The sequence below is a fragment of the Neodiprion pinetum genome, chromosome 3, assembly GCF_021155775.2.
Source record: "Neodiprion pinetum isolate iyNeoPine1 chromosome 3, iyNeoPine1.2, whole genome shotgun sequence".
Classification (NCBI taxonomy): Eukaryota; Metazoa; Arthropoda; class Insecta; order Hymenoptera; family Diprionidae; genus Neodiprion; species Neodiprion pinetum.
Window position 1 is genome coordinate 3,399,050 of NC_060234.1, and position 27,962 is coordinate 3,427,011.

At 38.4% G+C, this 27,962-nt stretch overlaps 2 protein-coding genes across 3 annotated transcripts in view; one reads left to right on the forward strand and one right to left on the reverse strand.

Moving 5' to 3' along the window:
• Positions 1–27,962, reverse strand: part of NLG-3 (neuroligin 3) — a 551,048-nt gene that overhangs the window by 484,071 nt on the left and 39,015 nt on the right. The window lies entirely within an intron of this gene.
• The window catches only part of NLG-4 (neuroligin 4), a 260,340-nt gene that overhangs the window by 189,824 nt on the left and 42,554 nt on the right, over positions 1–27,962 (forward strand). For both annotated transcript variants that reach the window (XM_046615827.2, XM_046615828.2), the window contains one exon: positions 15,316–15,467. In XM_046615827.2, the coding sequence (XP_046471783.1) occupies positions 15,316–15,467 (152 nt within the window). The remainder of the gene's footprint in view (positions 1–15,315; positions 15,468–27,962) is intronic.

Below are 27,962 nucleotides of genomic sequence, written 5' to 3' on the forward strand. Positions count from 1 at the left end.
CGCAGGAACGAATCATATTTTCCATTCGCTTCAAGAGACATCGTTGAGCTGAGGGAGGATAAGAAAAAACAGTGAGAGTAAAAACAATATACCCGAGTTGCGAATTGCGAATTGCGAAGCTTCCAATTTGTTTCTCTCTGTAGTTATATCTTGGCGAGTTTTTTCTTCCTTATTTTCTACTCGTTCCATCATTGTTTTACTTTTATAAATTTGCCGTTTTTACGTTCCGCACCGTATTTTCACCCGATTTTTTCCCCTTTTATTTTCATACCCTCAATTACGCTCTCCTTCCCACGTCCTGTGAATCGCGAACATCCGAGTTTCCGCTATACGGTCTGTACAACCTTTTAAAGTAAACACGAGAGCGCCCTAATGAGCCGCGGCATTAGCTTCATATCGAGCATACATCACGCACACACATCATACTCAGGTGAGGAAGCGTCAAGAGGCTTGCGTTAAACTCGCGAGAGCATCGAGTGGAAGAGGCAGATTTTTTTTCATCCACGATAACAATTTTCCCTACGTCATCATTTCTACATTCTGTCCAAGCCCACGCCCTCCGGGAAAAAGGGTGAGGAAAAAACAAACAAGCGACGCGCGATGTAAACTATAAAATTTTCAATATAACGCATGATCGTGCTTCAGACACGATATATATGTGGCATTCCACGCCGATTCCATACGGGAATTTTACCATTGACCTCTCAGATTTAGCGCGCGATTTTTTCTATGATTGTTCTCACTTTGGAAGATACTCGGTTTTTTTTTCTTTTTTTTTTTCTTGTTTTCCACTCAATTTGAATTTTCTACAATTTTTTGAATTAGCTAAATACCACGGAGACAAACGTGGAGTTTCTTCGAAATTTTTTTAAAACCTTGCGACGTGCCTTGTTCTTTGTTATAAAATACTGGCTGACGATAGCGATTTTTCTGCCTCACCTGTTTATTAACTTCGATATTCCACATCGGCACTGAAATGCACTGGAATTTTATTCACGTTCTGTGGCAAATCGTTCTTTGTACATTACATGCACGAATTTGTTAAACCCCGTTATTCAACCATTTCTTTCATTTATTCAGTCCCGTTACGTGCAAATTTCCACTTTCTCATATTTCTTTTTTCTTCCAAGTGAAATGAAGAAAATGACATTTCTGTTTTTTTTTTGATAATACTTTTGCGCTTGGTTGGAACAAAATTGCAAAATTTTTTAGTTCAAAATATGTAAATGTCAATAGAATAAACAAGTACCGAAAGTGCACGGAATTTCGTGCTTTCCAAATTTGTGGGAGAGATTTGAGATGACGAATGAAATTTTTCTCAGTGAAAAGAGCGAAATCCGAGATAAGAAAATAAGAGGAAATGCTGGAGCTAAAGGATTCCCCGATTGATACCACGTTTACCTTTCGAAAGATTGAATCACGCTGCTTAGGCATTGCGTGCGGCACTTTATCGGGCACTGTAACACTACAATCTATTTCCGGTTCGCCGCGAAGCGAGATCGAATAAATGCAGAGAGGGATATTGGTTCTTCTTCCGATGAAATGTATACGTATCCGGGATGAAGAGGGAAGGAAGACCGAGCTGAGGGATGTTATTCAAGCCTTTGAATTAATCAGCGTCTCTATCTGCCCCGAGATATATCCACCCTCATATCTCTCGTTGTCTGCCTGTTTGCTTTCGACACAACTCTATGTGCTGTTGCCTCAATCGCCGTGATCAATTATTTCCTTGGTATCGAATTGCGGTACGGCTTAATAAATAATTTGCTTAATAAATAAGAAAGTATCATACTTCGGAGAGTTGTTGAGAGACGCGGAAAGTCGGAAACTTGCCGGAGATTTCAAAAGGATTCACACTTTAGAGAATAGTGTAACTACTTTGTGTCAAACTTTGTATCAAACTTTGCGACACTTTGCATGGATTTCAAAAGAATTCTGTGAGAAACGGGTTTTCGATTTCTTTTTTTTTTTTTTAAGAAATATGGGAACCGAGAAAAATATGCACGTTTATTAAAAAAAAAAATGTTACAAGGAGGAAAAATTATATATTTGTCGGTAAAATATTGAAAATCGATTAATTTCCGGTAGAACCGGAAGTTCAAATCAAAGGAGACATGGCAATTTTTCAAGTCCATAATTTCGTTGTAAAATCTTGTAAGCTTTAGATTTTTTCGTCAAGCCGTTTCCGAAATCGCCGCGGGAGTTTATCGAACAGAACGTAATTTTTCTAAAAACCAGTTTTGCGGATTGCAAGGGTTTGAAAACGTAAAAATTTTATTAAAATTAGGGAAGTGATTTTCAACCGAAACCGATATGTTTCCTCTATCGTAAATCGGCACTTTTTGTCGATTTTTTAAGAAGAACTTGTCTAGAATTCCTATTCAACTTTCGGTTCGACGTATTTCATCGATTCTAATCACCTGTTTCCAAAAGACAAATTTTTGCAGTCGACACGTCAAACATCAAATTTTTCGTTCACTTTTCCGGCTCTCAAAAATCTTCGGATTCGTAAAACGGATTTAATTCACCGCGGATTATTCTGAAAATCCAGCCAACAAATAAACGGAGATTTAATTTCTTCGTTGGCGGTGTTTGAGTATATTTTGGTTGATTTCCCTTTAAAATCCCGAGCAAATCTTTGTTCAGTTCTAATTAGCCAGTGTTTCGTACCCATACCGGTTCTACAAACACGCGTTTAGAACAATGTCTCAGGTTATTGAGCCCGAGCAAATATCATTCGCATGTTGTGCCTGCGCATACAGAAAATTTGTGACTTGCTACTTTATTTTGATGCCTGGGCAGACGATGGAAATTATTTTTGAAATTTGATTATTTTTTTTTTTTTATTCTTCTTTCTCTTTTTGCGTACGACGTAATCACGAATCACGCGTGCGGTCGTTCAACGACGAACGACGAATTTCTCCCCTCTTTATTGTTAGAGTAATAATGGCACGGAAATCGATAATTTCCGTACCGTTCTTAACCTCGTTTCGATTATTTTTCCACCCGACTGTACGCCTGCCAAATCCATGAGCCAAGGAAAGCCTCGACAATAACTTCGCCCTTCCAGGACGCGACCCTTCACTCAGCAAGGATTTGCGACTTAGCTCCTCGGATAACTTTTGGACGGGCCAACGTTGACCTGGCTCTATAAGGAATACGTGCCGAGGCATCAACCCGACACAATCTCAACTCCTGGTGCCCAGAATACACAGCCGAGAAATTTTAGGCGATCATTGATCGCGGACGAAAGTCGAAGACGAAGTAGGAAAAGGATCGCGTACCGATTGAGGTGCGGTTGAGAAGCGGATCTGGGTAAAAAAATATCACAATCCGAAGAAATTAGAGTCGTTGATGAAAATAGGGAAAGGAATAGAAACTATGGCACGAAGAGATGGAAAAAAACACAAGAAGAAACGAAAATTGGAACGACTTTTGCGATGGACTATTTGTCACGATAGTCCGATTATTTTAAATCTTTTCGTTTCTGGAACTCGACGATAGAAAATTAAACGACAAGGTTAAGGATCGATAAGCTGCAGGAGTACAGAACCCTGCGTGGTGTTTGAAATTTCGTCGGGTGAAGCTTCATCGGACTTTAATGAAACCTGTATTAACGGGTCAGCGCACAACAGGCTGATCGTCTCAGAATTAGGGATATTACGCTCGGAGCTTCGCGAAAGTTTGTTCCGGAGGCTCGGGTGTCTCTGCAGACGGTGAGTTGACCGAAATTTTCGAATTCAGACCTCCGGCAGAAAATTGAGGGTATAATTGCGAAGCGAATTCACTCTGGCAATATTTTTTCATAACCAGAAGTCCGATCATATTTCATTCGACGAAGAAATGTCTAGTCCAAGTTTTCCGTCATCTGTTTTTCTTTACTTACGGTGGAGAAAAGACATTTTTAATTAATTATTAATGGATTTTATCGAATTCGTCAAATTCAGATATACGTAGATTCTCGGTGTAACAGATGGATAGAAATCGCTGTTCGAACAATTATTGATAACCAGTACAGCTTTTCTATTCGAGATGATTTTTGTTTTTCTTTTACTTTATCAACATTGTATCTTGATCTTTTGTGGAGGGTCCCAGTCAAAGGGCTAAAACGTCAAGTACTTGGCAGGATTTTTTATTAACCTACGACACCGAGAAGCTGCACATATTTTGAGTCGATATCCGCTCCAATCTGGGAGAATTCTATAAGGTCTTAAAAATCGTCGATTTCTCGACGGTTAATATCGTGGTGTACGGGCATTCCGGTGGAGTTGAATGTCAGGGCGAAGGGTCACAGCCAAGGCAACCGCGGTGGGAATTGGTTTGATCGGTGTTACGAGCTTGACGACATCGCCGAAAGGAAAAGGATGGCTGCAACGGCTGCTGGCAAGGGTTGTAATCCGGGGTGGGAATTCTTCGGGGAAAATATAGCTGACGATGGTGAGGACGCGTCGAGTTAACACCAGTTTCACACTTTTTACATGTCCGTCGCTTCTCAACTGGGAACGACGAATAAAAACGAACACATTCGGCATTGCATGCACGGAGATTTAATGCTAGACGCTAGTCCCAGCGGCGAAAGTAAAAATCGGAATATCTTTAATCTATAATCTCAGACGATACATTGAGAAAAATTTCATTCGTTAGAGTGACTAGAAAAATTCAGTAAAACTGGTATCGTTAAGAAAATTGTTTGAATGTTGTTGGGATTGCGACGATTTTAAGATTGATTGATATTCTTTAACTTCTTTTCTTCCTTTTTATTCAGTCTTATTTCATTTTCGTTCTATCTCCTTTTTTTTTTTCTCCTTTACTTTGATTCAGAGCGCGAATATAATTACAGTTCAATTTTGTTCACTGAACCGACGATCTTCGTCGCAGCTTGGCGAATCCGGCGTATAAAAGAATGAAAGAAAGAGAATCGATGGGAGTACCAAGATGAGAGAAGAGCAGTGGAGGGGAAAAGAAATTTAGTTTTTTTTTTAACACCGGATCGGGAACGGTGAATGAGATGCGTAGTCTTTGTGTAATATGTCTACATGTATGTATAGATATATATACGTATAATACGTACGTACGAAGATGAAGGATTTATAACCTAATTAAAAACGATCCGCCCGTATTAATCTTTGCAGCGAACTCTCTGAAGTATTCAATGCCGAGGATGGGGGGCGGAGCTCGATATATATATTATATGGAGACGGATCCCTCTACTTATATATCACTCTTTGCTCGGCGTGCTAATTAAAAATAAGAAAGAGTTACAATGATGAAAGAAAGAGAAGAAGAATGAGAGAGGGTCAAAAGACTCTGTAAGAAAGATACGAGAAGTCACTTATGAAAACGAGAGTTTCAATCAAAGAACGGTGAAGAACGAGGAGATGGAAACTATTTCTAATTAACAAAAATGAAATTAAACCCCCCCACCCATGTTTCATTATAACACTATAATTTATTACAGTAGCTAGAAAAATTCAGTGAAACAGGTATCGTTAAGAAAACTGTTTGAATATCGTTGGAATTACGAAAAACGAGGCACGCCTAACCATTTTGCGCTATCGTCGATCCTTTTTTGGTTATTGCAACGCGAAATCAACCTGTGAGGCTTACTCTACTTATTTAGCTAAGCGTCAATTTATTCTCGCACAAGCATTAAATTTTCCCAACAGTTACGAGAAAATCTAGTAACAGTGATCGTAATGAGAAAGAATAGTAACGGATACTAGACTTTCCGCTAACAACTAGAAAACTGATTTTTAATTTTCTACCTAGAACTATATTTTCCGATTGTGGTAAAAAATGAAAATAGTTAAGGACTGAAAAATTCCTCCAGTGCATAATCCAATATATTACAGTTAGGTAATATTATTTTTAAACTAACTCTTCTCAAACAAAATATTCTTAGGGATGATTTTCAAGTACAGTAACAACAACTCGTAATTTGGCAGAAACTTTGCAAAGATAATCGGTATCGGTTGTTCTCGAAAAACGCGCGTCACCAATTTTTTTTTTTTTTTTTTTCCTTCTGCAGCATGAAAATTTCGCCTCTCCCGAACAAGGACGTAGAAAAAAAAGAAACAAAGTGTCATTCCGTGCCGAAACAAGTCAAGGAAACCGTGTGTTTTCCCTCGTTTTATTTCTCCCTCGGGAAACGGGGGTGTTCGAATCCCGCTCGTCTCCCGCCAGATGTTAAAACCAGGACTAGACAGCGGTGAAATGTCGCATCCGGAGTTAAACGATCCTGAGCGAGTGTCCCTGGTCGTCGTCGGTTGGGAGGGGAAAAAAAAAAATGCGGGGGAAAATTGGAGGGAGGGGGGGGTGGGAGGAGAGGGTGGGAGAGGAAGGGATGGTTACACGTGTCCGAATTTCCGAAGTGCGGTGAAGATACGACGACGCTTGAGAGGCTTCGCGATGATAAAACAGGGCGCGAGGCCGGTTTTCAGAATCCATTCGCCTGGCGCCGGCAGCTACACTCGGATGTGTTTACTGACCCAACATTGGCACAAGGGGATGAAATGGAAGGGGGATGAACCATGTGTCTATCCCAGGAGTTTCGCTGCCGCTACTCCTGTCACTGCGTCGCGAAATAATGGCGAATAAAACAGCCCCTCGACGTACGTCCTCTTCGGACACGTATTGCCAACTTGCCACCTTCGATGTAAGATCGTGATTTTTCCCTCCGCCCCTCTTTAGAGACAATTCAATATTTAGCTGGCACCTTTATCCGGTGCAACGTTTCTGGGAACTTGGGATCGTTGAAGACCCCAAACCGAAAATTTCTCGCTGTTGCTAAGCAAGTTGACATTTTGAATTGGACTTTTTTTTTGTTACGTACGCGTAGTTGACGAGTCATTTATCCAAAACAGACCGTGAGCAAAGTTATTTACTCTGTAAAGAATCGGTGGCAGCGGTGGGATGAAACCCTAACTGCCAGAATTTTGATCCGTTGATCTCGTGGTTTTCGTGTTCAGATTTTTTCATCAATCGTGCTAGAGAAAGCTTTTTTACGGTGTAAATTCGTTGGACCGGCTTGGCTGTTCCTTGCAGTGCGGATTCTCTGACCTTTTTAATAATCCAAAGTGTCTTCTGGCGGGTTTCGTGAAGCGTGTGAGATTTTCGCTCTGTGGGAAAATTCCAGGTCTCACGACTACTTCGTGGCCATATGCATAATACTTAATACACTCGTATTTCCCTATACGTTGTGAAGTCTGCAGAGAGCAAACTTTTGTCCCTGCCTTTCGTTCGTTCTTGCTCGCTCTGCGGCAGGTCTGTAAGTTTTTTTTTTTTTTTTTTTTTTCTTTCTTCTTTTAACCCGAAAGTCGTTCGACGTCGGGAAAAGGAAGGGAAAAAAGAAGAAGAAGAGGGAGAAAAAAAGTAGTGGCAAGAAAAGCGTAGCTACTAGTCCCATCCCCAAAATCGTGCGCTCTGGTCTGCTGCAGTAAAAATACCTATAAGAGGACAAAAATCCTCTCGAAGGAATAACCGGATAATTTTTCAAACAGCCCTCGTAACACGTGAAATTGATCACATATGGGATGAAAAAATTCCACCTCCTGTATTCACTTTTTGTTCGTCTACCGATGTGTCAATGACACTGAAGAATTATCTCCGCGGTGAATGGTGTCAAGGTGAAAAGGAAGAAGAAGAAAAAAAAAATGTCACTTTTGTAGGTGAAATAAGAAGATAATATACTTAGGAGAATTGTTGAGAAACGCGGAAACTCAGAAACTTGCTGTGGATTTCAAAAGGATTCACAGGTTACGAAAGATTTACACGTAACACTTTAAAGAACAACGAACAAATTCTTGAATGTCGTTATATCGGAAACTTTAACGGTCTGCCCTGAGTAGATGAATATGAAGATCAAAAAATCCCCCCAGACATATGTTTAACACACAAAACTGAGCAGGAGACAAAAAATTTCAGACAAATTTGGAATATCAAGATCCATGATCTCTATTTTCTATTATTTAATAAATCCCCCATATTATATTGTGTGACGAACCTGAAAATATTACACAAAATATGAAGAATCTTGTGCTTTCTGAAGTGAAAAAAAGCTGAATAAGACAAATTCTTTGAGAAAAAAAAAAAAAAAAAAAAAAAACAACAAGAATTATAAACTCGAGAGTCGACTATTGGATCCTAAATCTGAGAGTCGAATACCGCTGTTGGATTTAGAATGCAAAGAAGAAGAAGAAAAGAAAACAAATGAAACCAAAAACAGGGAAAGGAGAAAATAAAAAAAGGCTGTGAATAAGTAACGGGTAAATTTGGAGGAAACGGGGCAGTTTCTCGGTTCATCTGTGCCGCAGTACGCGAACGATATGTATATATTCATGCGTTATACACCGCGAGTCTAGTAAGTAGGGGTAAGTGGATTTTTTACGGTGCTCCGAGGCCCACGGGCACCTCAATACGGGATTTCCTGGATTTCAAGGACTTAGTGCGGCTGAATTCACTAAGACCGTAGTCCAGCTGTTTCAACCGGGTGAACATCAATAGATTACGCTGCTCGAGAGGCGGCCCTCTCCCACCCTCCCTTCTGACCGGCAATCAACCCCCAAAGCCCAGCAGCCAACCCTTCCAAAATGATATTGTGCCCATCCGTCAAGTTCACGCCAGCGTCAGTTTTCCTTCGGAGTTCTCTCCGATTGCCAAAACATTCTCAACTTTTGCGAATAATTTCATTTCTGCTACGTTGCGAGAACTTCGTCTCGTATTACAAAAGTGAATAAAATTGGCCCGTCTTACGGGAGTTTAGACTTCTCCCTCGATAACGTTCCCCCGATCTACGAATGTATATTGAAACGGGAAGTTAGCACTCCCCGAGCGTTTTTCTCCCCTCGTTTGACCGAAGACGACGTTCCCTGCTAGCCGATAGATATTTTGGATCACTGGACGGTCGAACGGCCGCTGTTAAAAATTTGTCGAAGTTACAATGATGCGAAAAAGAAAAAAAAAATAATAAAATCAAATAACGATACGACCCAAAAAATAAAAGAATGACGAAATTTATGCAACAGAGTAGAAAACAAATGACTTTGATTTTCTTTACCACACGTCACGCGTATTTGTTGTAACCCGTTTTGATAATTCATGTTGTACTCTGAAATCTTTGGATGATTGTTGGATTTTGAAAAGTATCGTTTAAAATTCTTTCGCAGAAATCGCGGCTGTTTATTTTATGCCGGTGAAGTAAGATGCAGGACCACAGACATCACGTGATCCGAAAAGCTTTCCTCGGCGTAGGTACTATACGTGTGTAACATGTGTTGTGCTTACACACTCCGAGGACACGACAAGATCTTACGATTTTCCTGCTCTTTCCGAGCTCCTCGCCTCCGGCACAGCAACAATCCTCTTACGCTCTTATCCCCGCGGTCTTCTATTTGATGTCAGACAACTGCGAGCTACGACTTTCCTTATGGCTGTCCCTCGAGAAAATGGCACTCGTCACTCGTTGTTGCCTCGAAATTACATCGACTTGACGATTAATTTGAAACAATGACGCGTTCTTGGTATAGTTGTGCGAAATGCGAAAAATCTCTGAAAGCTTTGGACGTTTCGGAGCTTTTTCGCTGTTTTCAAATTTCCGACAAATTTTCTAACGACAATTTGTACGCAATCATGATCGGTATTGTGAATATTTATCACGTATTGAATTTACTCGAAACGAAGTTAAAAACCCAATATTGTATTAGAAAAACATTTTCATGAACATCGAGACGCAAGACTTTCGGTTACGTTGAAAATTCTGTTGGTGAAATTGGCGAAAAGGAAAGAAACAGGGAGAAGGAAAAATAATAATAAAACGGAAGAGGGAATAGGGGAGGGGGGGGGGGGGGGGGGGGGGAGAAAAAAAAATACGAACTCTTGACAAATTCAATTTTCCGAGATGAATAATAATACAACTGTCCGAAAGTTTTGTAGTCGTGCAACGGAGGCAAAATGACAACGTCGGCACAGGGTGACTCCCTTGAATTTGTATGATCAATCTATGTAGAACACGGGTATTTTAGACAGGCTGGAAATGATATCTCGTTGGCCATTATCCGCACGCCTGCATATGATTTGGTTCAGTCGTCGTCGGGCGGATTTTCTGTCTTACAACACGATCGGATCGCATTAAGATTCCCGACATTTTATAAGATTGAATTAATCGCAGGCGCATCAAATTGCAAAATAATTATTTCCCGTTGCATCGACAAAGTTGATCGACAGTGCAAATTGTATCGTGAAAAAAGTTGTAACGGCGTTACGAAGTGGGAAATTTAAGTGATTAATTTTGAAATGATTAATAAAATCTTGAGGATTGATACGACAAGTTGACATGCCTGATCTTATTCGATCGTACAGCTAAAGGATCGGCACGAAATCAAAAAGCAAAATTTTATTTTGGAAAGTCGGTACGAAAGTGATGAATATTTGTGACGGAAAAAAAAAAATTTTGAAGTTCGGTATGATAAATCGACAAGTCAAATTTCATGATGGAAATGCTGAGAGATTAGTACGAAATCAAATTTGGAAAATCTAGACAATCGGTGTAAAATTGATGATCGTTTATGAAGATAAATTTTATGGATCGGTGAGATAAGTTGAGCAGGCAAATTTTCTGACGAAAGAGCTAAAGGATCGGTACGAAATTGACAAAGCTAGTTTGATTTTGGAAAATTTCGAAAATCGGTTAAAAATTGATTGGCTTTTATGAAAATAAATTCTGTGGATCGGTAAGATAAATCGAGAAGGCAAATTTTCTGATGAAAGAGCTCTGGGATTAGTCTGAAATCGGAAAGCCCAGTTTCATTTAGAAAAATCTACGGAATTGGAACGAAATTAACGAACATTGATGTCGAAAATTTGTATTATCGGTAGAATACTTCGACAAGGCAAATATCACGACGAAGAAGCCGAAGGATCGGTACGAGATTGACAAACGAATCGAAACAGGAAATTCCATGCCAATGACGCCAATATGATCGGTACAATATCGAAATGTAAGATTTCGCCATTTAGATAATCGGTACGAAGTTAAATCAACGATGAGAATTTCGCGGCTCTTCGCAGCTGCGGATATCCATGTTATTGTTCCTTGTTATTCGTTATTCATTGCTCTCAGGCTCGGGGTGAGTTTATTTATTTATTTTTTTTTTTTTTTCTCTCTTTTTTTCTTTTCTTCATCCCCTTTTCGGTAGAATTAGGAAGGTAGGGAGATATCCGTAGACCCGTGGCTAATAGCTCTCGAGGAACGTTCCACCTGGGAATTATCCCGCTGCCAAAGAGAATGAGAACGTTGTTTTGCTAAACTGAAGAGCCGGCTGCCTCTCGGATCCCACGACAATTACACCCGTGTCACATGGCCCTCAAGTGTATCGCATCGTCGAACGGCGTGAAAACCGCCCCTTTACTTCCTCTCGCCCATATTCCACTTGACCCTGCAAGCCGATTTTCGCCGCCCCTCCATTTTACCTAAACTATTCGAGAGGCCCTTTTTGCCGCTCCTAGTTTTCCTTGTCTTCGTTCTTCCCTCCCACGCTTCGAATCCCTCAATTCCCTCAATTTTTGGGAGAATGGCTTGGAAAATTCACCCTCTTAAAATTAACGTGAAACAAACGAACGGGAAAAGTTTACAGGATTTTATAGGTATGAAATCGTAGAGAAAAAGAGTTTCACTATTCGCCTACGAATCTGAAATAGGTTATGTGTATTTTATGTACGTATATGTTATATGTTACGACGTAGGTTAGAAGATTAACATTCCTACCGAGTAGAAACATTTTTTCTTCACCGTCAAGCGATTTTTAATAAATATCTTTTCTGATCGTATACGTGTCGTGTGAATTTTGATCGTACGTTGTTTTGTAACTATTTGTGAAACATCTATAATACATTTCAAAAACCGTTTGACACAGTTTAACGTTGATTATTCCCTTCGGTTGCGAATTTTCCGGGAACTTTCAAACGTCACTGATAATTTCGTATAATTTTGCAATTTCCATCACTCTCAGAAGTATAAAAATAGCTAAAAAAGAAATTGAAAAGAAGAAAAAAATCCACCACACTCATACAAGATTTTGCAAACAGTGTATTTATTTTTCTATCGAAAAGACGCGATAATCGAGATCTTCCGTTTTTGACGTGTTTTCAGCTTTTTCAGCCCTTTTTGAAACACGGTGTAAAAAAAATTCACCCGCAGGCGAGAAAATTACCGCATTTCTTAATCAACGGGCGGCCTAATTAAGGTGGGTGTAACTAATGAAGCGTGCGGCTATAAGCGGGCTGAGAAATTTCTTACCGCACAACAAACCGGCGCCGTTTGAAGCGAGGAGTAAGCGGAGAGACGGTAGAGTCGAAAATTGTCCTGAATCGGAAGGATCTCGTCCTGGAAGCTGGAGCAGGAGGCAAAAATCCCGGTATTTTCCAATTTGCATAATTTACAGCAGTGTGCTAATTGCCAAGTTTAATTGTAAGTGGAAGTGCAATTTTCGGTTTTCGGTTCGTTAATATGGTTTCCGATTCGTCGGTGCTTTTTCTCCCTCTCTCAGCGAGTTTATTCTACCGCCTCTGTTTATTCAGTGGCACTTTCGCCTCGGACGAATCTTACGGATGACCGGAATTTATACCCACTACCCTATTAAGTTTGGGGAAAAATACAAAGAATAAGGAGAAAATAAGAGTTAGACGAAGGAGAGAAGCTGGGGAAAGGTAAATAAATAAAATGAAATAAATAACAAACAATTTGTCTACCATTCTCATGATTAAATCCGGTACGCCAGCCGCTTCTTCCTCTTCCTCACTCTTTATCTCTCTCTCTCTCTCTCTCTCCTTCCTGGTTCTAGCACCGGGCACCCAGAGTTTCCGGACAACGCATGCGAGGAAACTTTTCGACAATGACGAAATCTAGTTGGAGAAACAACCCCCGATAAACCTTCCCTCGCCACCAGACAGTGACAGATACGCGACGAGCCCTCGCGTATATATGTGTATATATATATATATATATATATATATATATCCGAAAACGCCACGCCCAGAATCACGTAACGTACACACTGACAGAAATTTTTTGCCACTATCGAAAAATATAGTTCTAGGTAGAAAATGAAAATTAATTTTCTAGCCGTTATCTGCCAGAAAGTCTAGTATCCGTTACTGTTCTTTCTCATTACGATCACTGTTGCTATATTTTCTTGCAACCGTTACGAAAATTTAACGCTCGTGCAAGAATAAATTGACGTTAAAGCCTTGTTTAACTGAAAAAGTAGAGTAAACCTCAGGAACTGATTTTGCGTTGCAATAACCAAAAAAGGATCGACGATAGCGCAAAATCCGAGGCGTACCTCGTTTTTCCTAATTCCAACAATATTGAAACGGTTTTTTTAACGATACCTGTTTTACTGAATTTTTATAGTTGCTGTAGCAAATGAAATTTTTCTCAGTGTACAGGTTGTGCAATTTTTAAACGGAATCGCTTCGGGACAAGTGACGATGAAAATTATCAACGCCAAAAATAGTTTCGTACGATTTTTCTGACGACGGTTGAACTTTTAACGCAGCACCGAAATTAGTTCGGAAATAATTTGGAGTGATTTTACGTATCGATCTAATCGCAAAATTTATTCCTGATATCATTTTTTGTGCGCAAATCTTACTCGGGATATTATTTCACCTGATCGTAGATTCAAATTGCGAAAATCAATTCTGAGAAATTTTGTAGCGATTTTACCTTTGAGGAAGTCGATCTTGAGTAATTTACATTATAAAACAAATCGAATCTAGCATTTAAAAAACATTCATAACTGTCTGATTTTTATAACGCAGGCTTAATCTGACGTTAGTGAAAATTTTGATCTACTCTATTTTCAGAGGACTAACTTGAACTTGGAAAGGATTCTGAAAGATGTTAACATTTTAGAAGTGGTAACTTCGCTGTGCGATAATTCGGAATGATCTGATTTCGAAAGCACTAATTTTACTCGAGAAATAATTTAACATGATCTCATTTCAACAGCATGAAAATCAACTTGTTAATTCATGCCTTGAAAGTTGAAACGTCGCTTGAGTTAAAATTCCAAACAATCTTAATCCCAAAGTGTAATTCCACCTTGAAAAAGACCTTCGCTAACTTCACATTATAAACACGCCGTTTTGAAACTGCACAAAAAATTCTCAACAATCTGATTTCCAAAATACTACAGATCATATTTCAGTAAAAATACTGAACCGTCTTACCTGCAAAGCGTAAACTTCAAACTGGTACAATATCCCGAAGGATCTTTATATTTCTAAAAGCGCCAACATTGCCTTTAAGATTATTTCGAATGATCTGCTTTTTGACGTTCAAACTTTACCCCTGATCAAATTTTTGTCAATCAATTGAAATGGAAAGAAATTTGCCAATTTTGTTTTTTTTTTTCTCACGTTGAAATTGATGTCATAATTATTCTCAAAGCTCCGATTTCCCCCAATCAAAATCCTAAATTCCAAAATACTTTTACATCCCCGCTAAATAATTGTCTGAAAACAATCCGTGAACCGAGTATTCGAGGCCTTGCGGAGAAGTATGTGAGGCTCGTTTTGCACAGTAGCGGTCGAAACCGTCCCGCTGGAATAGGGATGGGTTAAATCACCTGACAAACGTTACAGGCCGAAATACTCTTGTCCATTGCCAACAACGGGCGCTTTTCCTCGGTCCCCGCATCCCCGGGGTCACGAATTTCCACTAAGGGATGCACACCGTTTCTCCCTTACCGAACTTCCGTAGGAAAAGCGTTACGAGAGCGCTTTAACAAACGGTAAAACACGTCGGCCAAAACCAACTCGGAAAAAAATCAGCACAAAAATTTTCGTGTCGCAAAAAGATTCCCCAAAAAATTGAACATTTTTTTGATAAAAAATTTTTCACCGACAATTTTCACCACGTCTACGTTTCAATGTGTCAAACTGATCGAAACACTGGGTATTAAATTGAGGATGGGAAAAAATCCAATTTGCCGAGTTTCATGTCATTGTTTACCATAATTCGATGGACAAGATTTGGACAAATCTCATCACTGGCAAATTGCATCCCCCTCCCCTATTTGCCGATGTAATATGCAAGAATATCGTTACGTTTATTGTAGCTGCAGTAAGGTTTCCGCTTTCCGTAGAATCGAATTTTCGATCGTTGGCTTTGCTTTTTCGATTTTTCGTCCGCGGATTTGCAAGATTCGCGAAACGGCTAAACAGTGACGATATCCTCGGAGGGACGTAACATTCTCCGGACACGGATACGTGTATAAGTACGAAATTCTAATCGAATGCTTTTCAATTTTGCAGAGAATGGGTTCCGTCCACGGCGACGAGCTTCCCTACGTTTTCGGCGCTCCCCTCGTCGATGGGTTTGGACATTTTCCCAGGAACTACACGAAGGCCGAAGTCACTTTGTCGGAGAGCATAATCCTGTATTTTTCCAACTTCGTCAAGGCGGGGTGAGTCGATTTTGCGAAAATAATTACTTCTTTTTTTTTCTCTTCTTTTTTACTTGTAACAATCCGAAAACCTATTTATCGGTTTGCAATATTTGATATACATATACAGTGCAAACGGTTGACTGTGAATAACGCGAAATTGTTTCTGCGAATGATAAATAAAACATTTTAACGACGACGACGTTGATGAGAAAAGTGTCGAAGAAAAATTTGAAAATCTGAAAGTAATCCAGTCCGATTTCCACGAAGATTTTAATCTGTCGTCGGATTTACATCGTCGAAACTTAAGTTGGTCAGTTTAAGATTTTTGATTCGAGTTGCAGATTTTTTCGTATCATGTTTGTTTCGTGACAGAAAATCACAATTTGGCATCTCTATCGACTGCCCCCCGCAGAGTTCGTTTGAATTTCAAGTACCAGTATTTCCTATTTGTTCTCACTATGTGTTTTTTTGTTTTCTTTTCTTTTCTTTTCTTTTTTTTTTTTTTTTTTCTCTTCGCTTTTTTCATATTCTATCTTTTTATTACAGCCGTCAAGTTTGTCGAGCTTGGAAAGTTTGTAGCCTGCGTGCAATCTCTGCGCCCATTCATTTGAAATCAATTTGAAGATGAGAAGTGGAAAAAAAAATTTACGAGTCAGGTTGAAACGCCCCGCTCTGAAAACCTGCCCCCGGTCACTTTAATTCCGTTGCATATTCAGCACGTGGGGTGCGTAAATTTTTTCTCCTTACCCTGTGTTTTTTTTTTTTTTTTTTATTTTATTTTTTTTTTTTTACACGTTGTTTCACTTTTTTTTATCATCACCGGTTTCAAAGATTAAAGGAAAAAACTCTCGGCACGTACAGATTATGTATACAGTTTACTTTCGTATGCATAATGTGTTATACGTAAAACTTGTCTTCTGGAGTTGTTCTTCGAGGATAATTTTCACATTATATAATACCTGTATGAATTTTCGACCAAAAATTTATCCCTCCGAAATATCAAGGGTTGGATAATTAATCGCAAACCGGTATCAAATCAGTCTTGAATAATTGCACGTAGAGGCTCATCGTCGGGAGTTATGTGATCTTTACCTGCGAAAGGAGATCATGTCGGAGGCTTAAGAGGGAGAGAGAGAGAGAGAGAGAGAGAGAGAGAGAGAGAAGGGGGGAGACCTGCTTGGTGGACGAGTTAATTAAGTTTGGCTTTTGGATTTCGTCAAGAGAGTAACCGAGATCACTCTCCTTGTTAATTTAAGATTCAGACACATTCGCTGAGTAAGCTGATGGAATCGTTCGCCATGCGAAAACGAGACTTCGCGGATTATTGGATGGACGGAATCTACCTGCGGAGAAGGGTTAAGCTCGAGATCAGAGTTTGGGTAATTGACGTCACGTTTTGCCGTGTGATATATAATCATTCAAGGGCTCGCGAATAAAGGATCGAATGAAAAACTCGACGATAATTTTAGTTTTACGAAAATCTCGTTGTAGCAGATTTTTTATATCTCTCGACTGCTGATTCGACGTTTGGATTTTTTAAATTATACAATCAGATCAGCGTTGCGAAATAATGACGAAAAACATCGAGGCTCACAGTCGATGTTTTACGAAAATTGGTAGTTTATAGATTTTTACTCTCAGTCATGATATTCGATTATTCAACGGGCCGTATAAAATGGTAGAATGACATTTTTCAAGTTTTTCAAACGTTTCAATTTCGCATCGATATGCAAATTTTCATATTTTGCTTGCGAGTTTAACGACGCAAAAAGCTTTGTTGTCACCTTGAAACTAGCCCTTTGTCAGTTTCTGAAAATAATAAAACTTCGATACGGCAAAAACAGACACAATATTTACCTGAATAATAATACATTGAAAGAATATATGATCGAAGAGAGGGAGGAAAATGAACTGCAAAAAAAAAAAACATACAATTTTTAATATCTGTCAATCTGTCACAAATCACAATAATGATTACACAAAATAAACTCAACGTTAGAATTATGCCAGGATACATATTTTCCTCTGTATTCGTTTCGGAGTTTGTTTTAACTTTGCCTAATGTAGTTTTGACCAAGCCTTCGTCGTGGATAATTAATTATCGCAACAGATTCTATACACTCTGGTTTATTGTTGAAAATTATCAAGAGCGGCGGAGGCGTTGAACGCGAAGGAAACCACGCCCGTGGTTTTGTCAACGACGAGGTCAAGATTGAACGTAAATATTAATTTACCCTTCGTGTTAATTAGCACTGTCCGCACTCCGCCTCATTAAATACTTTAGCTTTTACATGGGCGTGCGTGCTTGCATATACGGAGTAACGACGCGAAACGTTGGAGGTGATATTATATATTATATACAAGGAACGTCGTCGCGGAGGATGATTTATTAAAGTCACGTAGGTCACATGTCGCTCTTTCCTCCCCCCCCCCCCCCCCCCCCTCCTCGTCTTACGTCTTATTACTTTCTTCTCATTATTATTATTATTATTATTATTATTATTATTATTGTTTTTATTGCTGTTGTTATCATTGTTATTATACCTACCCACCTTCTCTACTTAATTACACGTCGTTTTTACGCTTTCGCAAAATTTGAAGAAGACATCTTATTTTTATCGTTGTTAGATACGCGCTGCGTTACGTAGATCCGTTCGTCGGATGGATTAATTTTCTTTTTGTTTTTTTTTTCTTTTCATCGAATAGTAGTGAATCTGAATTGAAAATTTCACGTATCAGTCGAATTTTTACATGGAAACGATTAACGATGACAAAAATAATTTCAATACAATATTCATTCGCTTTATTACGATCGTATTACGTCCATTCGTTTGATCGTAAAATTTTATCCACTTTTGAAAAATAATCTGTAACCCCATTGAATTTGAATCATTTTTTTATCTTTTTGCTCTCTGTTTGTCTTCATTTTTACATCCAGAATCCGATATATAGGTTTCTAGAAAAATGTCGGATTTTCAGTCTGTTCAATTTGAACTTCCGATTCAAACTGAAATAAGTAGATTTTCAACGTTTAACCGAAAAACATATACTTTTTCCTTCTAATTACTTTTCTAAATGAACGATTATGATTTTCCTAATTTATATATATATATAAAAAAAATAAATAAATCTGTTTTTCCGGCTTGTTTTTACTTCTCGAATGAGAATTTTTCAACCACGACGTTTCTAGTTGACAACCCGCGTCAGATTTTACCGTACGTACGGTATCGTAGATTATTTACAACAAATGTACGCACATTTCAGGTAAACCAATGTAATAATGCCCCCCGCCCGCAAAGTTATTGGCGACATATGCGTGTGCCCATGAATATTCAAACCCGGGCTTTCGCCTATATTTTACATCAATGCCTGCAGAGAGAACGTTACCCCCAAATTTTCCCCCTCGATCGAACCGCGCCCGGCTTAGCATGCCAAACGAAGTCTTTGAGTGACTCCCTCAAAGCTCAAGCCTGAAATGACTTTCGGTGACCAGCCGCATCGACCCGTAGCTACAAAAGCTCCCTTTCATCTTCGCCTCTTTACGTGCATGTTTATGAAACATTATGTAACCGCTGCGTATATATGTGACGCGACATTTTTTAATTACTCTTTTTGTTTTCATTTCTTTCCGTTTTTTTTTTTTTTTTTTTTTCTCCTTCATTTTCTTCCAAGAAAAGTCACACGGACGAAAGAAGAGAAGAGCTGGAAATTCGAAAGGATACGTCGGTGAAATTTTATCAATTGCACAAACGCTGCGAATTTTTTTTTCTTTTTTTTTTGAAGAAACGATAAACAAAGAAAAAAAACGAATTCTTGTACTTCCGACGTGTTTTGGCGCGCTGAATTACGATCGCGTTTTTATCCGTTTTTTACCATCAAGCCAGGATTTTGAAATATTTTAATCGAAATGTGACATTTTTAATGAAAATTTCAGTTTTTAACTCGTGTTATGCGACAAACCGCTTCGTAAGGTACGATGAAAGAAATTTTTATTACGTGTCATTAGCTATAAAATCGCATTGGATTTTATAGAAAAAATTATAAATACAATATATTAATATTTTTAAATATACAATTTTTTAACAGCATCTTATTTATTGGGTTATAACATATAGCATAAATTTCTTTCGATCGATGTATTTCATTGTAAGACTGTTTTGAATATAACACGAGTAAAAAAATTTCAACTTTCGTCAAAAAATCCCATATCAGAATCAATATATCTCTAAATTCTAACGCGATGGAGAAAAACGAGCAACTCCGTTTGGCATTCGTTTGGCAGTTTATCAAAAAAAGATTTCATAAGGTTCTGCGATTATCGATAACGGTCCAGAAATTACGAAATAATAAAAATACTAATCCGCGTATGAAAAGTAAACTATCACCTCGCGTGTAAGCGCGTGTATTCAACTAGACAAGTGGGAAAAAAAAACTGCCCATCATTTTCCAATTTGTTGAAAATCCGATCAATTTTCAACCATCGGGGGCTTGTACACAACACGTAGCTGCTCGCACCCCGATGAAATTTGCGTATTCTTCGCATTAGCCACACGTGGCACGATACTCAGGCACCTATCTAGGTAGGTGCCTACATGACCGCGTCAAGTCGTCCCCTGTGTCCTGCAGGAGCATCACCCTCTCTGTATTCCTATCACGCCCCCGCACTTTTAGTTGAACGAGTAGCTACGTACACCCCTGCCGGATAGGCGAGTTTCATATGAGGGCGGGAGGGGGGGGGGGGGTTGGTTCGCCCCCAACCCCCAAAGAGTACCTACCTCTCACACCACCGAGGCAAAGTCCCGTTTCGGAAAACTCGTTTCAACACCGACGCCTTTGAATGGTAATGGCTAATTTGTAAAATTACACCAGCCCCCCCCCCCCCCCCCCCCCCTACAAAGTTGCCCCCCATCGCCCCTATTTCCCCCCCTTTGTAGCCTATTTTGTATTATTATACAAAAGGGTTTCGGATTACGTTATACATAAGCAACGTAATATGTACGTCTCTGTATGTACATACGTGTGCGCGTACGAAAATTAAATCCCTTGACGGACAAACCGAGTACGTTATTGTTCGGTTAAATTTTTAGCGAAACATAAAATTCACAGCGTTGAAACGGATTTTAAGCAATGTACGAACACACGCTTTGGATTTTTTTTTTTTTACCTTTTTAAACGCATTCTTTTCTTTCACATCGTTGTCAGAACGACGGATAATAATTGTATTGTTCGTAATTATTATTATTATCATCGTTGTTTTAAAAAATATGTTCAATTATTTTATATTCGAACGTATCTATTCTGATGATTGATTTATTGCGTATATCGCACACGTAGGTACGAAATTATGTATATATACAGGTATGTACGCTTTGTATAATGTACATGTATGTGTGTAACATCTACATATGGGTACAATATAAGAGCAATTAAAATAATTTCGTTGAAAAGAAATTTACATTTTTATTCCGGGGATAGGGGTGAGCGTAGGTTACGCGACAAGATTTGCATTTGTTTGTATTCTCGAAAAAAAATTATTTTCAACACGAGGCAAAGAATGAGGGGAAAAACGATTAAAAAAATTCAGTAAATTCTGGCTCTACCTTTGGCGTGATACACGAGGTAATCTTTTTCATTGCATCTGTAGAATATGAATTTTTCAACGAAATTTTAATTCCGCACCTTAGTAAGGATTCACTGCAGTGACTAATGCAGATATCTGTAAGGAGCGTATCTCTGATTTTGCAATGTTTATCGTATTATAAAAATGAGTAAATTGAAACACTGGCGTAGTTTGAAGTTTCCAAATATCAAACTCGTTATAGGTACGTTAAAATCTGTCTAGTTATTTTGAATTTTTTTCCCCTGTATTTTGTAAGGTGAAAGGTGAAAGATGATAATAAAAACCATCGAGCAATTATTGCGATTGTCGATTGCTTCTTGTCGAGCATTTTTTACGGATCACATACACGTAGATGCTTCACCGTTTTTGATGCCTCCAAGACGCAGAGCGGCGGAGGATTTTTTAAACGCAAAATCGAACAAATAAATCTATATCGATAGTGGAAGGGTGCGGCCGTGAAAAAGAGAAAGACGAATGAGGGAGACGGGACAACGAGTCGAGTCGAGTCGAGTCGAGGCGCCGCGACGCCCCGCGTCGTTTCGGAGTAAGGGGGCTAATCCTACGGAGTTAGCGTCAGTCAACTTGAGTTACGAGCAACGGGCGCAGCAGCGTTACACCCTATTTATCGTAAATTATGACAAATTACGCCGGCCTCGTCTCGCCGTTTGATAAAATAAATGCAATATCTATCGCTGCATCTACGCCGAATATCGCGCCTGTAAAATTTAGCCACGGAGAAAACTCTCGAAAACAACAAAATATGCGTAGAAACTAAATTCAATGCCCGACGTCTCGATTACATTTTTTTACTCGTTCACCCTTGTTGTTGGAATTATTATTTCGAATAATCATTGCTGCAATGGTTTCCGCAACCACCGATATTTTTTACATCTCTGATATACCGGGACAATTTCTTGAAAGTTTAAAATCATCCGCGCATGCGCGAGTCTTATCGGCTGTTCGCGCAGGCTGGCCAACCCGAGTTTTCAGCCGTCAAACTGTTTCTGCCGGCGATGTGGTTGATGTACGAATTTTCGAGGATAGAAACTCAGACAATCGAGGCGGCGACTCGGAAAGGTTTGGGAAACATTTGTTATCGGGTCGGAAAGTTGACTCTTCAAAGAACGATCGGAATTTGATGCTCACGCTCTTTGAAAATTCAAACGTACACATTTTGCGTGGGTTGGCTCACCTGCATGGAATATTTCGCCGACCAATGAGATTGAATTATTTGACGCATGCGCGGTTGATCTTCGGTATAACCATAACGACTATCTCATCCCATGTTTGTACAACAATGACAATAACAACACCGTTGCAATTCGGAAATGCGATTTACTAACGACTCGCGTATAAATAATTCTTGTTTTTTGCATTTAAATAATAATATTTTCATCGTGCGATCTATGATTTTCACTTTGACGAATATCGTGATAGTAGATTTAGATAAAAATTGATGAAAAAAAGAAAAAAAAAATCAGTAAACGTTTCTGACAACGTAGTTTTGATAAATAATTATGAAATAAGACTCACGTGGTACATTTTCTCTCGTCTCTTTCACACTGTTTCAAAATTCGATTCCCTTTCGACAATTATAATTTCCGGAAGTCACGACGCGACCCTCGCATCGTGGAATTACCCCGACGATTTTTGTGCAGAACTTGTCAAGTTTGAGCAGCTGAATCGCAACCGTGACCTATATTGCATGAGAACTGGCTATTCGGAATACGGATTCGATCGCTAGTACCTACATATCTGCATTATGCGATGTTTGCTTTGGGATTACGACGCGTGTCCAACGACTTTGCCGCATGTGCATTTCGGCAGCTGTGCAATGTGTCGTGAATTCAGGTGCAGTATGTAGGTAAAATATATACATATATGTATACATCGATCGATTCGCCCTGCGGTAAACGATTATGCAAAATTATCGCATTACCGTCTGTTGTTGTGAATTAAGGGATACCTCGAATTTATTTTATACACACACGCGTACCGGGCATTCCACGCCAAATAAAGCGCTCAAATGTTTTTCAACATTTTTTCGAATACATTTGTCCTACTTATGATTTTTTTCATGTCCCAGCACGTCTTTATACGTGATATAAAAGTTTGAAAAGAATTCGATTCGTTTTCTTTTAAGGGGGTATTCTAGTGTAGAAATTTGAAAAAATCGATTTTTTTTTTTTTTATATTTTCAAAGCTTAACCTTTCAAGAATGTGTCCTTAAAAGGACAAGTCAAAATTTCAATTATTTTCAGAGATATAGCTATTTTAGTGACACGTCTTCAATACTGGCTCGGCTGGAACGAATTTTACTCGAAACTTTAAACGCGTTTTTCTCAAAACTACATTTTTCAAAACGGTTGACATGATTTCTCAAGTTCTATTGAACCGATTTACTTGAAATTTGGTGAGAATCTTCTCAATACATGTCTCTATCGCACGAACTATTATTATAACGAAATAATAATTTTTACTATTTTTAAAAAATTCAGAAACGTCCAAAAAAGTCAAAAAAAAACGTATTATTTTTTCGGACAGCCGTAATTTGGCAAAAAAAAATTTTTTTTTCCACTTTTTTTTAGTTAGTACGATAGCTGCATTTATGTAGATTAATAATCTTTTTTTTTTTTTTTTCTGATTTTGAAAATGCTTGCAATCGTGACAACATTGGCGCGCCATTTTTTTTGTACCCCCCACTTCAACAACTCATAGCACTTTCAATTTTGTATTTTTTGACTTGTTTTTTTTTTTTTTGTAATCGTAAAATAATAATAAACGCCTGATAAAAAAATGGATGGTAAAAATATTTTTTGTTTTTTGTTTATAGCAGTTCAAAAAACACCTCAAATTCATGCCTCTACACTAGAATACCCCCTTAAAAGGCTCAAAAAAGAGAACAAAACTCCCACTCTCTCCACTCTAGGCTTAAAATTTTTCACATCTGACACAAGATTTTTGAGTATCATTTCAAAAATTCTTATTGAATTCAAAGATTTGTTGATCTTAAAACGTCCTGAGTGAATGAAAAAAATAATAAAAATGTGAAAGATCATTTGAGTGCTTTTGTAGAGTTGAAGGAAGAATGTGAGAACCGTTTACCAAATCCAAGAGGTCAAAGGTCGACTTGGCGTGGAATGCCCCGTGCGTATAATCCCGATTTGCACATCGCCGTGCACGTTTCCGTCGCTTTGCGTTGCGTTGCGTTGCGTTGTGTTGTATTATATCCTATTTGTTCGGGCGAACGTGTCTCCCGCAGAATCGGCTCTATCGACCCCTCCGATTCCACCACCCCCTTTCAGCCCCCCGGCCCCGGCAGCCATCCCTGGATTTTACGATTATTTGACCAACAGCGCTGCAGGCTATGCGTATTTTCTTATTCTCGACCTCGAAATGTGCCTCCGGAATTTTGTCTTTCTACTCTGCAATGTTGTACGGAAGATATATACCATGTACAACGTAACGTATATAATGTTTTTCAATGACGACAGTTTCACGTGATTATACTGAACTTGTTTCGTTATTTTATTTATTTATTTATTTCTTTTTTTTTTTTTTATCGACCCATCGTGATTAATTATCAATGCAACTCCGACGTTATTTATGCAGTTTTGAGTCTAACGATGAGTCGTTCGTCGGTATTATTATAGTAATGTAAAAATTCGCACCGGTTAATCGTTTCGAATCGTTGAAACTTTATACGGAGAGAAAACGGAAACGTGAAGGAAATACATACGCCGAGACGGTAAAAATATGGAGATTTAAAAATCTGTAGATCTTGTCTCGATTTGTGCGGTCGATTTTCGTGATTGAAAATTAATCGTTAATCGAAATTAGAAACAAAATAAATCGACGAAAGAAAACGGTTCGTAAACTTGAGGATTTTCGGAGGAGGTGATTCGATTTCGGATAAAAGAAAAAAAAAAAAGAAGAATTTTCGAGTATCAGATTTCAAATTCTGTGTTTTTTTTTTTTTTTTTTATTCGCGTGATTAAGCCTGTCGATGAAAAATTAATCCTGTTTAATTAAAAAAATTTCTTCATACCTGTACGTACATTGTTCATTTAGAAAACCTTCTTCGCGAAAAGATGAAACCTAGAAACTCGTATGCGTGAAAATAAAAGAATCAATTGCAATAAGGACAAAAAAATAAATAAAAAATATTAAGTAAAACCCTGAAGATATTAATTAATCGTAATTGTGAAACTTGATTTCAACTTTCCCGACACGGTAGGTATCGATAAACAAAAATTTAACTACCGCCTTGGAGTTTGAAGATCGATTCAAAGGAAAGAAAAAAAATTATAAAAAGCTTTAAACGCGCGTATTGTAGGTAAATAAGTTTATTCTCCGGGTGTTTCAACCGGTGTTCTAATATCTTACAGAGGTATACGTATGTATACATCGTATAATATACTTGCACAGCGGTACAATGAAATTTCTATGTAATCGAACAAGCGAGCCAAGCAGAATCGAGCTGCTGCTGCTGCTGCCGCTCTCTGCGGTTCGTTCGAGTGGAAATAGCCCTTCGCTGGTACACCGAGCCGACAATTTGAAATCGTCGAAACTGTCTGTTCGATTCAATTGAGCGATTCGCTTCAGTCGGCTGTGCTCTAACTCTAAGAACAGACAGATTTTCAAAATTCTCCAATAATTTGCCCCTTCTATCGAAGCCAAGAGTTAAGATGGGAAAGGATAGTCTTTTCGATGCGGAGTTTTTCTACTTCTTTTTTTTTAATTAATCTCAACAATATAGTCTCATTTAGTGTACTCCAATGTGATCGAATCTTGCGCAATTTGTTCACCTCAGCTGGTCTTGTAGCATTTTTTAATTCTGTTTTTTTTTTTTTTTTTTGTGCAAGAAACAAAATCATTACAATTAAGTGGTTTTTTTTTTCTTCTTCCGTTGTATCGAGTAATCGTTGGTCTTTTTTTGTCCGATTGAATAAATCTCAATAGATTTCGTTGAAGCTGTTGATGGATTGCTCGAAAACCGTGAAAGTTACTTTCTGAGGGTTGTTTCAATTTTCTGCCTGTTATGTTTGGCTGAATGAATACCAAACGAGGGGTTGAATGATGTTGAAAAATTTTCTATCACGAATTGTGGACATTGTTTTGAAATTATTCAAAAGCGTTTTAGGCCATCTAAAATAATTAATGGATTTTGAATAATTTCAAAAAAAAAATTTTTTTTTTTCTTTTTATCACTGCGCAACGTTTCCCTTGAACGCGTAATGAGGTAATGCGTGATATGGCTTCGGTTCAGTTTTCAATTATAAACCTGCAGGCCGATATCGTACGAGTTGCGATTCATCCGCTTCTCGTGACGCCGCTGCAGAAGAATATTAAACTTTTCTCATAAGCCGAGCTGATGAGGAAGAAACGACTAACGGAAATGCGCTGCATCCCTGCATTATTTCCCCGCACTTTATTATTATATGCCATAGACATATGTATATACATGGGTATATACTGCACTCTATATACCTGTGTATATGGGGCATTCCAGGTGAAATTAACAGCCGATGTACCTCGCCTCCTTTCGATTTATATCATTTTTCAATACGACGTTCTTACCAAACAAAAATGGTCTGGGAATTTTTTTCAGATTTTTTCGGCAACCGGTGAAATATGAAAAAAAAAGAAAAAAAAAATACACAAACCCGTTCGAAAACGCCATTTTTGAGCATTTAAAAAAATTTGCACTAATTCTATGATTTGAAACGGGATATTCAAGCACCACGCGATAATGGGATACGAATATTTACTACTTTTTATATTCGTCAGTTATTGGTTTTTCCATATCGCTATTGGATTTTTTTTTTCCGTTGCCCGATTTAAATGCGTCACGGAATCGTGTAAATAATTTCATACGACAATCCATTTATATCGAGAAGTATGAGGAAAAAAATTAATCGCAAATTTTGACATGGAAGAACTAAAAACTAGTAAAAAAAAATATTCCAGCATTAAGATCCCATCATCGTACAGTGCTCATGAATCACATTTTAAATCAAATTCTTCAGATTTCGAAAAATGGCATTTTCAGAATTGATTTTGCGATTTTTTTTTTTTTTTATTTATAAATTTCACCAGTGGCTGAAGATAGTCTGAAAAAATTCCCTAAAACCATGATAAAAATCGAAGGGAGTGAGGTAGGTGGGCTGCTAATTTAATATCGAATCCCCCATATATATTACATATATATATATATGTGTGTATATAGATAAAGTGCAGTATTTACGACGCCATGTTGCACTCGACGCTGAGAATAATGTAAACGAAACGACGGGGGTTCGATAAATGCTTTTTATCTCAGACGTATACTCGTGCAAAATCACGGTGAAAATTTTAATGACAAACAGAAGTTGCTGCACTCCATATTTTTTAAACAGACATTTTCATTCCGACCGTGTAGCATATATATACATACATACATAGATACATATATATTTGAACAAAACGCATCATCGAATCTAGAATGAATTGTGTTTGTTTGTTTTTTTTTTTTTTACGATACAGTTGTAAGCTCTGAATGATAATTTTGATACTTTCGACATTCTTGGGACTCTTGGAAAGAATTTTTAAAATCATCGTTAATTAAAAAATGATCAAACCACCGACGCCTTCTGGTTAATCAAAACTAAGTGACGCAGTTTCGGGTTAGAGATCGAAAGCGGGCGAACATCGAGGTTGAAACCTGTGACGATAAATAGATGACGAGGGTGACAAGCGATGACGTCGCTAATGTACCCGAGCCGCTATACTGCAACCACAAAACCTCGAGGCTCGCGGTTGAGAGGCAGACGCGTTGCGTCGCGACGCCGACTAAGTGCGCACTCGGGGCTGATACCCTCGAACCCATAATTTATTATTCATCCGGCAGGTGG